The 16,971-nt window shown below is 36.8% G+C and overlaps 1 protein-coding gene across 1 annotated transcript in view; it reads right to left on the reverse strand.

Moving 5' to 3' along the window:
• Positions 1 to 291: 291 nt before the first annotated feature.
• WDR17 (WD repeat domain 17) overlaps positions 292 to 16,971 on the reverse strand; it is a gene marked incomplete at its 5' end in the record, with an annotated part of 133,002 nt that continues 116,322 nt past the window's right edge. Inside the window, 8 exons of the mRNA XM_081332409.1 lie at positions 292 to 362; positions 717 to 1,906; positions 3,251 to 3,434; positions 3,561 to 3,659; positions 4,299 to 4,400; positions 13,521 to 13,623; positions 13,737 to 13,878; positions 15,317 to 15,428. Of these exons, the coding sequence (XP_081188535.1) occupies positions 1,787 to 1,906; positions 3,251 to 3,434; positions 3,561 to 3,659; positions 4,299 to 4,400; positions 13,521 to 13,623; positions 13,737 to 13,878; positions 15,317 to 15,428 (862 nt within the window). The 3' untranslated portion in view covers positions 292 to 362; positions 717 to 1,786. The remainder of the gene's footprint in view (positions 363 to 716; positions 1,907 to 3,250; positions 3,435 to 3,560; positions 3,660 to 4,298; positions 4,401 to 13,520; positions 13,624 to 13,736; positions 13,879 to 15,316; positions 15,429 to 16,971) is intronic.

Raw genomic sequence — 16,971 nt, forward strand, 5'->3', positions numbered from 1 at the left:
CCAGCACCTTAACCACTACATCAAACTGGTTATCTGTATATAAAACAGAATATCATACTTTACAAAATGTTAAGGAACTAAGTTGAAAAAAGTAAAATTGCAAACTATATTTATTCTTCTAATATTATGCTTTTAATGGTTCCTTTATCTTAGCTAAAACTAAAAATACAGTGAAGCTAACTGTTTTCTGGAGATTACTCTTAAATTCCTACAAAGGAAATTCTAGAAACAAAAGGACAAACAAATCAAAGGTAGAAAAAAATATGTAGATAGCAAGAACCAGGGTTTGGTGAATGAAAAGTTTAATGATCTGAAAACATAACAAAACAAATTAACCATTGCATATCATTACTGTAATACATCTTTCTAGGGCAGGGGTGTCAAACTCAATTTCATTGAGGGCCGCATCAGCATTGCGGTTGCCCTCAGGGGGCCGGGTGGGTATGGCCAGGGTGGGCGTGGCCTACTGGGTAGGCGTGGCTAGAGTGCGTACGTCCTACTGGGTGGGCATGGCCAGCTCTACATTGTTCGCATCAAGGGTGCCTATGGGGGCCTGGGCAGGAGTGGGACAGATCTTAGGGTCTCTGGAAGAAGGAGGGTCTCTGGGCCAGGGCCAAGGCAGAGGGAGCTGTTCCCTCACTGTTTCCAGGATGGCTTTGCAGGCCACATGAAACCACTTCGCGGGCCGGATCCGGCCCCCGGGCCTTGTGTTTGACATGTCTGTTCTAGGGAATGCTCACGAAAGTCAAAGCTGTCTCTGTGTTCAACACATAAGCTGAAAAGAAACACATCCAATCTGCAAAAAAGCACATTTATCTACTTGCTGTTAGGTGTCCTTCAGTATTCAATTTTAGGAAGGAACTTCACACACATCCACTATGGAAAAGCAACTGATCTTAGCAGAGATTGTGTTTCACCTTCACAGCCAGAATCCTTTTGGTAAGCTGCACTCTGATTCCCAATATCCTGATCATACGGGAAATGTAGAAGCTATATTTAAATAAGAGGTAGTGGTAATAACCTGAAACTTGATTATATATGTTCAGAAAAAAGACTTATTTAAAACAAACCTAATTTATTTATATGTTGGAACTTTAAATGCCATGTTTACAAACACCAAAACGAAAATAATTATTTCCTTGTAAATTTACATAGCATATTTTGGTACAATCAATAGTTTATTTAAAAGAGATGTATTGGAAAATAAATTTTAGAAATATGTTTAATCATGTAAAATAAAGGATGTCCAATGCAAATCTAGATATTCAAAATATATTTTAAAAACATTCTTATGCTGAGTATAAGCTAAGTATTCCAAAATACCTGCTAATTTACTATACAACTATTAGATTTACACACATTATTATTATAAATATGAAAACACAATCCATCACGTATCACAGCCGCAAAATTTCTACTTGTTTCAATGGATCTTTTTTCCAAGACAGCACTTGTTAGGCTATGTCCTTAATTTCCACTAGGAGGAGACAAATACACAAACTTTATTTAAAATAAGTTTCGTCTAAGGAATAATTCAATGCATAAATTGCTATTGCATGACCCAGCAATGTGCTTCACAAGAGTGTTCACAGATACCTAATTTTAATCTTCTAAAATCACATGGCTGCCAATGATATATTAAATTCTCTTTGGGTTATCAATTTCAATATAAAAATTAAATTTATAATTCACAAAGTTCATAAAACTGTTCAAGAAAGTATCAACCTCAAATCATTCCAGTAATAAAATAAAAGCAACTATCATTATTAATAGAAAGATTTCTTTATCAGAATGGGTTGAGCCGTATTCCTGTCCCCAGTGGAGAGAAAGGATTCACTTTTGCCCACATCAATGCATCGTTGAGTGAAATTGTTGATTTTCCATCTTCAAGGAAATATACAGGACCCTAAACAATAAGACATAAACAAATTATACTTTTTTATTAAAAATACATTAAAATAAGTATATATGCACTTACACGTTTGGAAGAAATAATTATTAAAGCAAAAAAGTTTAGATAATAATTTATTGTTTTATGCCTGGAGACATGATAATTTATGCTAACATATATAGCTTTCCTTCTGTATTTATCATGCCTCAGTTTTGCTCCCATGAGCAGATTTTGAGTGAACAAGTGAAGAAGGAAGGAAAGAAAGCTGAGCAAATTTCATGAACCTTTGTTCATAGAATTGAAATTCTGTGTTTTCATTGTAATGAAACAAGGGGAAAAGATATTTGTTCCCTGAAATCAAGTAAGAGAGAGATATTACTGCATTTATTCCCTTAATAACAATTGCCTTCAAATATAGAGTATTCCCCTTCTAGGATAATTTTTAACTTTTTCAAGAGAATCTTATAAAAATTATCTGTAATGTTTGAAGCAGGTAGGCAATTGACAGAACTCATCTAGATTTAAGGGGAAATATTGCAATGGCAATGACAGAGAAGATGCATTTCTTAGGTCCCACATTTTTTAACAGATGGCACCTGAAGAAACAGGTAAAGCTTAATAGTTGTCAACTATCAGCACCTTGAATTCCAATAAAAAGTCACGGATAACCACTGCAGTTCATACAGCAGAGATGTTACATAGGCATAATAAGGTACACATCTCACTGCTCATCCTATCATATTCTGGGCCAACTATACCATCTAAGTGGCCTCCAAGGAAGCTCTATGCAGAGCACATTGCAGTGGTCCACGTGCAAGGTGATTAATTTGTGAGTGACTGAGTAAAGCCTAGGAAAAGGTAGAAATGCAAACAAGAAGTTTCCAGTCCACAACTGCCATCTGCTCAAAAAAATAAATAAAATGAAATAAAAAATCCAAACTGCATATCAGATCTGTCTGAGGAAACATACTGCTCAAAAAAATAAAGGGAACACTTAACACAATGTGCTGTATTTAATAGTAGGATGTCTTATCTTGTGTTCCCTTTATTTTTTTGAGCAGTATATATCCCTGCCAAGAACCAAAGCTGCTAAATCCCTGAAATCAAATTATTTATCCATGCACAGCTACTCAGTGTAGAGTTGTGCTTCAGCCTCTTCCTCATCTAGATCCAACTGTCTCCAGACACTAAAATACTACTTTGGATACTATCCTTGCAAGGGATTCGTAAATTGGAATAATATTCTGGGGAAGCACCAGTGTGTAAGCAAATTTCCATTTGTGTTACTGTTGGATATAACCAGAAATACTGATACTTGCAAGTTCTTAGAGAATGAAGTCCAGTTCTGTTATCCAATACCTGTATTTTTAATCCTGTCAAACAAGAGATGTGAACATCTGAATGACTAGGAAAGTTAGATCCAGAAACATAATTTGTTCCTATGGTTACTTGAAGAGGCTCTTCTTTAATTCGTGATAGCATTGTTGTATAAATCTGTTGTTGTAATTCAGATGGCGGTATCTGTAGTAATTCATCAGAAGACCTATAAAATGTAGGCATGCTAGTATTTGTAAGAATAAACAGTAATTTTCACAATTGTAAATAATATTCTAAAAATGCCATGCAATTTTTCTACACAAAGCAAAATGTCATAAATTCAAACACTTACTTGTTTAATGGTTGGCTACAAGCTCTCCAAGCATCTAGTTCCTCAGAGAGTTGCTCAATTTTCAGGGGTACACATACTTCCCTTCTTTTTAAAAGCTGGCTGGAAAAAAATATAGAGTAACACAAGATAGTTCTGTATAGATTACACTCCATTCCATATGGATCAATATATTTTATTGATTTTATTGATCCATATTTTATATGGATAGTGATCCATGGAAAGCAATATATAGTTTATATGGATTAATACCTGTCATAGTCCAGACAGTTTAAATGTAAAATGTTTAGATCCTAAACTATGATGATTTTTGCCAATTCTTCCCAACAGAGTGACCTCAGGCTGTTCCTGGGATAAAGAAATTCTGATAATTCTGAAATTCCAAATTATATTGGAAAGTACAGAGTTGGAGAAGGTTTGTCTATGCTCTTGTTTCAATTTCTACCTGATGTAGAAGTGAGGGGTTTGATACCAATACAAATACAATTTAAAACAGCTGTGAACAACTATTGAACAAATGTCATTCTTGTAGTTAAACTGTATTTTCCATTAGGAAAACTAGATATATTTCAAAGGGAATTTAGACATTGATCAAATTACTAATGACAGTCACAAACTCTCCACAGAGATGTGAAAAATAAGCACATTCAGAATGACAGATTTTAGGGGGGGAAAGAAAAAGAAATACAACTCTCATAATTCCTAGAAAGATTTTCAATTAAGTTATTACAGAAGAATTACCTTGTATACTCATAAAGAGCTGGTACAATGCTGATATATTGTCTTCTAATAGCCAGTAAAGCCCCAACGTAGCCACTTAATATTAACAATTCATTTCTAAATCTGGAAAAAATATTTTCATTATTTTTCCTAATTAGTATTGCATACATGTATATGTCTTATTCACATTAGAAATATAAGAGATGTGCAAAACATTTAAACAAGATCTTTTAAAAGCAGACAAATGAGCAAAAGCAAATATGCCACAAAAGAAAGTCACTATAAAAAAAAGTTAAGCACATAGAAACAAATCTACTTAGGTGATTAGAATATATTTTGTTCCATTGAAAAAGAACAACCCCAAACTAACCTATTTTTATGCTACTTTAAGGACATCTTTTTAAATGCAGCTTTGACATTTCCATGTATTGGAGCTATTCTGAAATAATACCACTTTCCTAATTTCTTAGAATAATGCTTATAGTAATCTCTCATGCCTGGTACAACCAAAATTTAGTAAATACAGTTCTCAAGGTTTGAGGACATAATTCAACATTATATTAACATCTTTATTATTTTGGGATTTCCCCATAAATCTACTTCTGTACGTTTCATGCTATTCCCAAAAGATAGCAATTGTCAAGTCCAGATCATATGATATATATGATATGATATATGATATATGATATGGAATAGAATAGAATAGAATAGAATAGAATAGAATAGAATAGAATAGAATAGAATAGAATAGAATAGAATAGAATACGAATATAGAATATATATAGAATATAGAATAGCATTCTTTATTGACCAAGTGTGGTTGAACGCACAAGGAAATTGTCTCTGGTGCATAAGCTCTCAGTGTACAGACAAGTAATAGTGATAAATCATGATCATAAACAACATAAAAATACATTCATCATAAATCATAAAATACAACACTTAGTGATTGTCCTAGAATACTAGCTAAGCAAACATAAATCATACTAGGATACTAAAAACAATATAAATTGTAATATACAAGCAACAAAGTTATAGTCATAAGAAGATAAGAATAGGTAATAGGAAAGATGAGGAGAATCATAGTTATACAGATTTACTAAGTAGTTTGACTGTTGTAGGAATTAATTAAGCAAAGTGATGACATGGGGAAAAAACTGTCTTTATGTCAAGTTGTTCTGGTGTGCAATGCTCTACTGCATCAGGGAAGAAGTTGAAAGAGTTTATGTCTAGGATGTGAGGGGTCTGTAGATATTTTCACAGCCCTTTTTCTTGCTCGTGCAGTATACAGGTCCTCAATGGAAGGCAGGCTGGTAGCAATTGTTTTTTCTGCAGTTCTAACTATTCGTTGAAGTCTATGTCTATCTTGTTTGGTTGCAGATCCAAACCAGACAGTTATAGAGATACAAATGACAGACTCAATAATTCCTTTGTACAACTGTATCAGCAGTTCCTTGGGCAGTCTCTGCTTTCTGAGTTGGTGCAGGAAGAACAATCTTTGTTGTGCTTTTTTGTTGACATTTTTGATGTTAGGTGACCATTTTAAATCTTGAGATATTACAGAAGGCAGAAACTTGAAGGTCTCTACTGTTGATACTGTGTTGTCTAGTATTGTAAGAGGTTGCACAATAGTAGGGTTTTTCCTAAAATCTACTATCATTTCTACAGTTTTGAGTGTGTTTAGTTCAAGATTGTTCTGGCTGCTTCACAAGGCTAGTTGTTCAACCTCCTGTCTGTATCCAGATTCGTCATTATCGCAAATGAGACCAATCACTGATGTATCATCTGCAAACTTCAGTACTTTAACAGAGGGATCTTTTGATATGCAGTCATTGGTATATAGAGAGAAATGGGGAGAACACATAGCCCTAGGGAGACCCCTGTGCTAATTGTACAGGTATCTGATGTGATTTTGCCTAGCTTCACTTGCTGCTTCCTGTCTATTAGAAAGCTCATGATCCACTTACAGGTGTGGTCAGGCACAGCTAGCTGATTTAGTTTAGTGAGAAAAATATCTGGAATGATGGTATTGGATGCCGTGCTGAAATCTATAAAAAGGACCATTGCATAGGTCTTTGGAGATTCAAGATATTGTAGGATGAAGTGCAGTGCCATATTAACAGCATCATCTGTTGATCTATTTGCCCGGTAGACAAATTGCAACAGATCTAACAGTGGATCCATGATGGTTTTCAGGTGGGCCAGCACTAACTTTTCAAATGGATGTCACAGCAACTGGTCTGTAGTCATTCAGCTCCTTGATGGAGTGTTTCTCCAGCACCAGGATGATAGTAGAGCATTTGAAGCAAGAAGGAACATAGCACATCTCTAGTGATTTATTAAAGATGTGAGTGAAGATGGGGGCCAATTGGTCAGCACAAGCTTTCCAGCAAGGAGTTATCTTCTGGGCCTGGTACTTTTCCAGGCCTTTGTCTGTGAAATAGACCTTGCACATCACTTTCTGTGATCACCAGAGGTGGGGGGCCCAAAGGGATGGGGTCAGTTGTAGGACGTTTGGCTGTTGTTGGTGTATCTGAGATGGAGATAGTGGTTTCCTCTCAAACCTACAGTAAAATACATTCAGGTCATCTGCCAGTTGTCCATTTCCTTTAGCATGGAGAGGAGGTTTGCTGTAACCAGTGATATTTTTGAGAGTTTTCCACATATTTCCTGGTTCATTTGTTGAGAACTGATTCCTTAGCTTTTCTGAGTAGCTTCTTTTTGCTGCTTTGATTTCCCTTGTTAATACATTTCTGGCCTAATTGTACAGCATTCTATCTTTCTTCCTGTAGGCTTCCTTTGGCATGATGTAGCTGCTTGAGTTTAGCTGTGAACCAAGGCTTATTGTTACTGTATTTTCACAAGTTTCTGGTTGGTACACATAGGTCTTCACAAAAACTAACATATGATGTTATAGTATTTGTGAGTTCATCCAAGTCTGCAGAGGTATGTTTGAAAACTTTCCAATCAGTGCAGTCAAAGGAAGCCTGTAACTCCTCAGTCCAAGAATTCACTGATTTAATTGTTGGTTTTGTGGTTTTAAGCCTTTGTCTATAAACAGGTACAAGGTGAATCATACATTGAGCAGAGTGTCCCACAGCTGCTCATGGTAAAGACCGATAAGCATTTTTTAATGTTGTGTAGCAGTGGTCTAAAGTATTCTTGCCTCTAGTGCGGGGGTGTCAAACTGCCGGCCCATAGGCCGGATGCATCGCGACAAAACCGCGCCCACCCCATTGCCGGCAATGGAGAAAAAGCTCCAATATGTCGCGCGACATCACATGACGTTGCGAGTTTGACATGCCTGCTCTAGTGAGATAGTTGACAGGCTGAAAGTATTTTGATAGCTCTTGGCTTAAGTTAGCATTGTTGAAATCTCCTAATACAATGAGGAGTGAATCAGGATATTTTCCTTCAGACCACATAATCTGGTCAGCTAGAGTTCGTAATGCATTCTTTATACAAACCTGTGGCTGAACATACACTGCAAATAGAATGAATGAGGAAAACTCACATGGAGAATAAAATGGTTTGCAATTGATGATTAAATGTCTCTAAGTCCACATCACAGAATTTTTTTAATGTAGTTACATTTTTGCACCATCGGTTGTTGATATAAAAGCAGAGACCCCCTCCCTTCTTTTTATTGGTGATGTAATCTGGGAAGAGTTCGACCCTGTGACTCCGGAAGATGTGGACAGGATCATGGGGAGGCTGAGCTCCACCACGTTTTTATTGGACCCGTGCCCCTCCTGGCTGGTGTATGCGGCTCAGAAGGGGACACGAGGCTGGCTCCAGGCAGTAATAACTGCTTCTTTGAGGGAGGGTAGCTTTCCTGCCGCCTTGAAGAAGGCAGTGGTGAGGCCCCTCCTCAAGAAGCCTGCCCTGGACCCAGCTATTTTGAACAACTACCATCCGGTCTCCAACCTTCGCTTTCTTGTAAAGGTTGTTGAGAGCGTGGTGGCGCATCAGCTCCCTCTGTTCCTGGAGGAAACTGATTACCTGGACCCGTACCAATCGGGCTTTAGGCCCGGGTACAGCACGGAGACGGCATTGGTCGCGCTGGTGAATGATCTCTGGTGGGCTCGGGACAGGGGTTGTTCCTCTGCCCTAGTCCTATTAGATCTCTCAGCGGCTTTTGATACCATCAACCATGGTATCTTACTGCGGCGCCTCAGGGGGTTGGGAGTGGGTGGCACTGTCTTGCAGTGGTTCTCCTCCTACCTCCTGGGTCATTCGCAGTTGGTGTTGGCAGGAGGGCAGAGGTCGGCCTTGAGGCCTCTCATTTGTGGAGTTCCTCAGGGGTCGGTCCTCTTGCCTCTCCTGTTCAACATCTATATGAAGCCGCTGGGTGAGATCATTCGTGGTTTTGGAGTGGGGTATCATCAGTATGCTGATGATACCCAGCTTTTTATCTCTACCCCAAACCACCCCAGTGATGCCCTTGATGTGATGTCCCGTTGCCTGGAGGCGGTCTGGGTCTGGATGGGGAGGAACAGGCTTCGGCTTAATCCCAACAAGACTGAGTGGTTGTACGTACCGGCATCTTGGGAAATTCAGTTCATTCCATCTTTAACTATGGGGGGTGAGGTGTTACCCCCCATAGATAGGGCTCGCAACTTGGGTATCCTCCTTGACTCACAGCTCAGTTTGGAAGACCATGTAGGAGCTGTGGCCAGGGTGGCTTTTGCCCAGGTTCGCCTGGTGCGCCAGTTGCGGCCCTATCTGGACCGGGATGCCCTGTGTACAGTCACTCATGCGCTCGTGACCTCTCGGATAGACTACTGCAATGCTCTCTACATGGGGCTGCCCTTGAGGACCACTCGTAGGCTTCAACTGGTGCAGAATGCGGCCGCGCAAGTTGTGATGGGGGTTTCCCGATACTCCCATGTAATACCTCTCCTCCACGAGCTGCAGTTGCCTTCTGGGTGAGATTCAAGGTGCTGGTGATGACCTATAAAGCCCTAAATGGCATGGGTCCGGACTACTTACAAGAGCACCTGCTGCTGGCATCAACTTCCCTTCGTCCTGTGCGCTCCCACAGAGAAGGCCTCCTCAGGGTGCCGTCGGTCAGGGATTGCCGGCTGGCGGCCCCCAGGGGGAGAGCATTCTCTGTGGGCGCGCCAGCCCTTTGGAATCAACTGCTTGTTGAGTTCCGGACTGCTCCCGACCTTCGCTCTTTCCACCGTGACCTGAAGACTTGGTTGTTTGAACAGGCCGGCCTGGACTAAGGGTTTGGGTTTATTTTAACTATTTATTGTTAGGGCTAATTAATTTAATTTTTTAAACTTTTGTATGTTGCATTTTTTTGCCCTGTACACCGCCCTGAGTCCTTTGGGAGGAGGACGGTATAGAAATTTAATAAAATAAAATAAATAAATATTGGATATTTCTGCAATTCTGTCTGCCCTCTGTATCTGAAACCCTGGGATTTGCAAGCCGTAACCATCAATTGATTCATTTAGCCAGATTTCAGTGAAGCAGATTGCTGCTGAGTTGTAAAAATCAGAGTTGCATCTGTTTAAAAGAAGTATTTCATCCACCTTATTAGTGAATGAATGAAGATTAGTCAGAAAGGGTTAAGGAAGAGGAGTTTTTGTTCTATTTTTCCTTAGTCTATTCAAAATTCCCACTCTCTTTTACCTCTTATGGGTCAGTGATCTCTCTTTTTTTTGCATCATCAGCAAAGAAAAAGCAAATGTCCTTTCTTCTAGAGACTTGAAATATAATTCATTGGAATCAATTTTAGATTTAAATCTGATATAACTTTAATATTTTTAAGGACTTTGCAACTATTGCTAAAGCATTATTGAAGGTTCTAATTCTTTAGTTCATGATTGGTAAATTCTATTAGCATCTGAGGTGTTTGACATGTTTTATACTTTTTTTGCTGCATGCCACACTTCTTATGAGATAGGCAGCCACATATATACATTTGATAGATAAGTATGTGTGTGTGTGTGTGTGTGTGTGTGTGTGTGTGACAGAAAGAGAAAGAGAAAGTGAGTTTAAGTTCTATTGTAACTTCCATTAGATAAGAACTTGGCTCAGGTACCTTTGAATTGGCCAGGGCACTTGGTCCACACTGTGCTGTCAAACACATTTATATTGAAAATATTTCCATTGTTGTGAACTAGGAATCCATATTGACTTTGAAGGTGGAAAAAAATCCTTAATGTTGTTATTATATATTAATTGATTTAAAATCACTATCCTGGCTTCCTCCCATATCTTTGAATAAAACATTTACCACCTATTTTTTAGCAAAGAGTTATATATTCACGAGTTTCAATATTAAAGTCCAATCTACACTATAATAAATCCCAAAGATTTCTCACAGCACGCTATCCAGGAAATAAAATACTTACATGTTGATCAAAGAAATTGCCAGGAATGTAATAGGATCCTAAGAGAATTGTATTATAACAATTTTTCATTCTACTTTTGGTTTTGTTAAAATATAAGACCAATAACATTTTTGCAAGTTCAGTAAATTAAAGCCACCATTATTACTTCAACTATTAGGCAATGGCTTTTGGAAATGTATAACTTACCATTTTGGGAAAGACAATTTTTTGAACTAATTGGAAAATAAAGCAATATGTTCTTTTTTGATATAGAGTTTACAGTATTTTACAACAGAGTAGTATTTTTAGTTTTTTAAAACTTTTCTATTTGATAACAATTTATATCAGATATCTTTTGTAAACCAGTGATTTCTGTATGAGATAGGCCTGTTTTGTATTACTAGCTGGATTTTTTCCCTTTTCTATTTCTTGGTCCTGTTTAGGGTTTTTTTTTTATTGAAAAGTTTTAACATACATTTTCTCTTTAACAGTCCCCCCTCCCCCTCCCCTCTCCCTCCCTCCCTACCCCTCTCCCCCTCCCCGACTTCCCAGAGCTAAGTACAAGGTATAAAAACAAAAAAAAACAATCATAAACATCCATATGCTAACAACCATAAACTCTAAAATCTATCACTCTCTGGCTCATATAGGATAATACAAACACTATTAATATTAATTATATATAAAGAAAACGAGAAAAAAAAAGAAAAAGAAAAGGAAGACTTATTCAAATGCTACATAAAACTTTTTAGTCCTATATTTATTCTGGATATACTCAATCCATTTTCTCCATTCCATAATATAACGTTCTTGCGAGTGATCTTTCAAATAAGCCGAAATCTTTGCCATCTCTGCCAGGTCAGAGACCTTTAAAGTCCATTCTTCTATGGTCGGCAGTTCCTCTTTCTTCCAATACTGACCTATTAAGAGTCTTGCTGCCTGGTCCTGTTTAGGGTTTTTTGTGTAATTTATTAATTGTCTTTAGTATTGCATTGTTTATTTTTTGCATCTTAATACTGTTTATTTGCTGTTCCTTGTGTGTCCGATCACACTTGGCCAATAAAGAATTCTGTTCTGTTCTGTTCTATTCTATTCTGTTCTGTTCTATTCTAGAGTTGGGAGAAAAAAATATTAAAAACGGGAACTACAGTATTCTGTGTTACTGAGATTAAGGAGGATTAAGAGGTCATTCTATAATTATTTTTTAAAAATTTGGTTACATTATTTTTCCATTTTTCAGTGTCAGTTTCCATAGGAATCACAAAAACATGTATTGGTTATACAGTATATGCCAGAAGTGTTAACAACACTGAAAGTAAAGTTTGAAAACATACAGAACTGCACATATATGTTTAACAAGGTCATTCTTTCTCTTTATCACATGGTGCCATAAAATTAATCTAATCATTTCATTCTTCTGGAGCTGATATTAATCACTATATAGTTTATCAAAGGATATGACAATAGACATAAATCAGTGCATAATTACATTCACTGGATTTTATGGATTATTCAGATACTGTATGAAGAACTATTTTGGTTTTGGTTTGTTTGCTTTTAATGAAATGCTAATTTTTAAGCAGATGTCAGTGCTGCCTTATCCTGCTGATACTGAGAGAGAAATTGCAGACATCTTTGCACACATGTTTTATTTTGCTTGTATACATTTTTTTTTAAAAAAAAAACCTCCAACAATACATTTGTTTTATCTCAATGTAAGTACATAAATTCTAGCTGTCTTCAGAATAGTTTGAAATTTTGTGTTGTGACAATTAGGGTATTTCCTACCATTGTTATGCAGTAAAACACAATCACAGTGCTGGTTATTTATGTTGGATCTATTTTCTTGGTTAATCTGTGGTGCTAACAAGTTGTTTAATTTGAATACAATTCATTTTGGTTTAGTTTTTTAAGGCAGTTGTTGCCTAATATTTTTAAAAAACAAAAATATTGGTTTAGGTGAGTATTTCTCAATCTCAACAATTTTAAGATGTGTGGACTTCAACTCCTAGAAGTCCTCAGCCAGCCTTGAATTGCCCATGATAGCTGGAGAATTATAGGAATTGAAGTCATTACATCTTAAAGTTGCTATGGCTGAAAAATACTATTCTAGTATTCTTTCATCAGGTAAAGGGGAAATTCAGTTAGCTTTCCTTAAAACCATGTCTCCAGGTTATATGCAGTATTCACTGTAGAAAACATGGTTGGTACCTGTATCTGCTTGTAGTAATGGAACTGTAATTCTAAACAGTTGGAGGGTACTGAGTTTAAGATAACTTTACTATTGTACTACCATAGACAACACCCCTTATAAAGCTTGTCAAAAAATGGATTTTCTTTCCAGATTTTCTCAAAGCAGCAAAATGAATATATCATAAAATTCAGATAAATTGTTTTAAAGAAGTGCTTGTTCTAATTGAATGTTATTTTTATTTTGATTAGTAATCTAAGGTTGTCCTTTTTCATACTGAAATATAAAACTATTCTTGTTCATAGTATAACATTGCTAAAATAAAGTATGAATAAAAAAACAATTCCACCTGTTTATAATACAAGGCTTATCTGGAAAAGGAAATCTCCAAAGAAGTATTTTTTGTTACTTTAAAGTATAACCAATTTTACTGCTGCATTAGCTTTCACTGATTCTGTCTACTTTGTCAGATTAATGGAATAGGTTCTTGTGTGAGAGACACTAATGCAGAGGAGAAAAGGGAAGGAAAGGAGTGATGAAAAGAAATATTACGCTTTTAAGGCCTGGGAGACTATAAAAATGATTAGATAAAGTTCACAAATGATGTAGAATGTTTGTATATTTGTCAATCCTGTCAAGCAAAATCAAGGAATAAATTTGAAAAGTTAAGACTCATTTTCCCAATTTTAGTATTAAAATACTTACTTACTACATTTATGCAGCAACAATTTTTCTGTGCGTATATAGCTGAGAAGATCCAAAAAAGGATACACTGCATCAAGTGTCCAATCTGAACTACTAATTTGTTCTGTTAAATAGCAGTAGGAAAGAAAAATTGACTAAGAAGTTGAACAGAAGAACAGATAAAGAAAACACATTAGTATTTTTAAAAAAATGGTTCAGAATTATTTCAAGGCTTACCTTTGACATACTGAATTCCTATAGGAAGTGCCTTTTCTGATTCTGCAGTTAATAAATAATATTTTGTTGACTCAAATATATTTCCATCTTTCTGAGCTTTCTCTGCTAATTGCATACATTCTTCTACATCTGGTAATCTGCACTGAAAATGAAAGTGGATAGAAATAAACAAATTAATGTAATTATCAGCAGAGAAGGGTATAAAATTGTTCATGTTCACAAAGTAAGTCTGATATAGTTGAAATGAAGTGCAGAGCTTTCTTGCAACTCCATTTTCCTTCTCTAACCTGTAGCATAGGGGCACAAGAGCATATGGGCAGACCATGCAGAGGAGCAAGGTGTGGCTGCAATGCTCATATCTTCAGCCACTATTGTACCTCTGTGCTTGTGTAATTTGTATGCTAACAAAACATTAATAGGGCTTTGGGGACATAACCCTCAGAACCGTGCCACAGCTCCTATACAAAGATCTTTGTCTGTGTGTGTGTGTGTGTGTGTGAGAGAGAGAGAGAGAGAGAGAGAGAGAGAGAGAGAGAGAGAGAGAGAGAGAGAGAGAGAGAGAGAGAGAGAGAGAGAGAGAGAGAGAGAGAGAGAGAGAGAGAGAGAGAGAGAGAGAGAGAGAGAGAGAGAGAGAGAGAGAGAGAGAGAGAGAGAGAGAACACATTATCTCCACAACTGCTAGTGCCACCTTAAATCAGACATTTTCCCAATGCACACTTCAAATGGGATTTTACTACTCTCATGTTTGCCTTTGCTGGCCAAACCTCTGATGAAATCATTTTTCAAGCTCAGAAGAGGATGTACTGTAGCCTCTTTAAAGAAGTTACTGATGTATATAGCGTGTATGCACACATGCACCCTTAATCGCCTCTTATCCTTCGAATTCAGGCCAGTGTGCAATCTTAATGACCTTATTTTCTATAATACCACCTTGCACTGCATCTATGCTTATGTACTTGTGTTAGAAGAGACAACATTGTTATTATGCGCAGGCACTCTTTTTCAAGTGGGGATTGTTCCTGAGTTTAATTGAACTAAATGTATTATATGCATAGTATACATTATATTATGTGTTGAGAGAAGTAATCTGTTTAATATCATATGTAAACTTGCATATATACTTTTCACAGTAATATAGTAAACTTAAAATTCTAATGGTCACAGTTTAATAGCATAAGTATACACACAGACATTTTCCATTGCCTTATGCTAGAAAAAATATTGACCAATTTAGTGGGCAATAATTATTTGTCCTGCACATATTCATATTTCTGAAGAATCAATTTGTAAGCTAAAATATCATTTGCAAATGGCGCATATGTGCAAATAATGTGAAATATTTTTCCCTATAGCTTCTGTAATTCAAATGGAAGTATTCATTTTCCCAATGTTCTTAATCTGACTCTCCAGCAGTTTTGATACCAAATGAAAGTGAGATGCTTTAGATTATGTGAAATTAAATTTACAATTCTCTGTAATAGAAGGAATCTTCTAATAAACATAACTAGGAATTAATGAGCATAAAACCTCTTCTGCTACTCACATAAATGGCTAAGAGACAGTTGGCCCCTCAAGTGTACCTTTTCATGTAGGTCATTTATCTCTGTTGTGCATCCAGGATAAAAAGCACACAGTTTTATTAATTGTAATTCGTTATCAGGAATCATCATGAGAAGATCTCCTGCTAAATCCCTATGGAACAATATGCACAAGTCAGGCATTTCATAATGTGCAAAAATGAAGGAGCAAGTTCAAAGATAAGACTACAGCAGACATGTCAAACACAAGGCCTGGGGGCCGGATCCGGCCCGTAAAGTGGTTTCATGTGGCCCATGAAGCCATCCTGGAAACAGTGAGGGAACGGCCCCCACTGCCTTGGCCCTGGCCCAGAGACCCTCCTTCTGCCACAGACCCTCAGATCTGTCCCACTCCTGCCCAGGCCCCCATAGGCACCCTTGATGCGAACGATGTAGAGCTGGCCATGACCAGCCAGTAGGCCATACCCACTCTAGCCACGCCCACCCAGTAGGCCATGCCCACCCTGGCCATACCCACCCGGCCCCTTGAGGGCAACCGCAATGCTGATGCGGCCCTCAATGAAATTGAGTTTGACACCCCTGGACTACAGTATTTGTATTTTTTTTATTCACTTGTAAATAAAGTGAAAGAACATTTTTGAAATAAAGAGCTCTGAGAAAGCATGGTTAATTTAGGACAGTGTTATTGAAACTTGGCAACTTTAAGATGTGTGGATTTTAACTCCCAGAATTCTAATTTAGAAGATAATTAAATTGTGTAACACAGGTCCTCTTCAAATGATCATCTAAATTCTAAACTATTATTTAGGAGATCAGGAATTAACTTCGGATTGACTTATGATAACATATTCTCCATCGATAGTTTGGAAAGTGAAAGCTTTCTCTAAGAACAAACCACAACTTCACAGTATGCTAATATACATAAACACAGGTAATTCTGATTTGTTCAAAATGTAATTTTTCAGCAATCCTGGGATAATTTGATCAAACTATGTTCTAGTTTGTTTTCTGGTATGGAAGCAGATATCTACCCTTTCTTGCATAGGATAGACGGAAATGCAAGCCCAAGAACAGGGTTTCCATTTCAAAATGAACTTTAATCTTTGCTCTGTTAATATCTATAACTGAGCTACTTGCATAATTCCTGTTTCTGATCCTAAGTTAGATCATTCTTCCATTTAGGAATGATTTATTTAAATCTCAGTATAAAGAGTACATAAAAGCTAGTTTAATTAAGTTTATATTCAAAGTTATAAAACAGGCAATTTATTTTATTATTTTACCCTTACATAAGAAGCTTCTTATGACCTCTTGGAAAATACATTCATGCTTTTGAACCATGAATTGCAAAACTTTTCCTGCAAGCAATCCTTTTATATATGGTTATGTACTGTATAATCAATAAAACACAAGCCAATCAAACTATTATCATAAAAAACAACTCAATCAAAATGATCAATAATTATTTCCAGTGGCCTCTTCTGCATATAACATTTTCTCATGTTTTTGGCGTAATGTTTATGCACCCATCATAATATAGTAACATGCACAAAGCAACCTATACGGTTTGTTCAGCAAAGCATAGTTTGTAGAATTGTATTATTTATTTCAATTTAGATACCACTATGCCTCCTGCCTCCAACTAATTCTGAGCAGTTCACAAATAATTACATAGAAAACAATAGAAACTAGATGGG

Source organism: Vipera berus (genome assembly GCF_964194415.1).
Source record: "Vipera berus genome assembly, chromosome: 7".
Lineage (NCBI taxonomy): Eukaryota > Metazoa > Chordata > Lepidosauria > Squamata > Viperidae > Vipera > Vipera berus.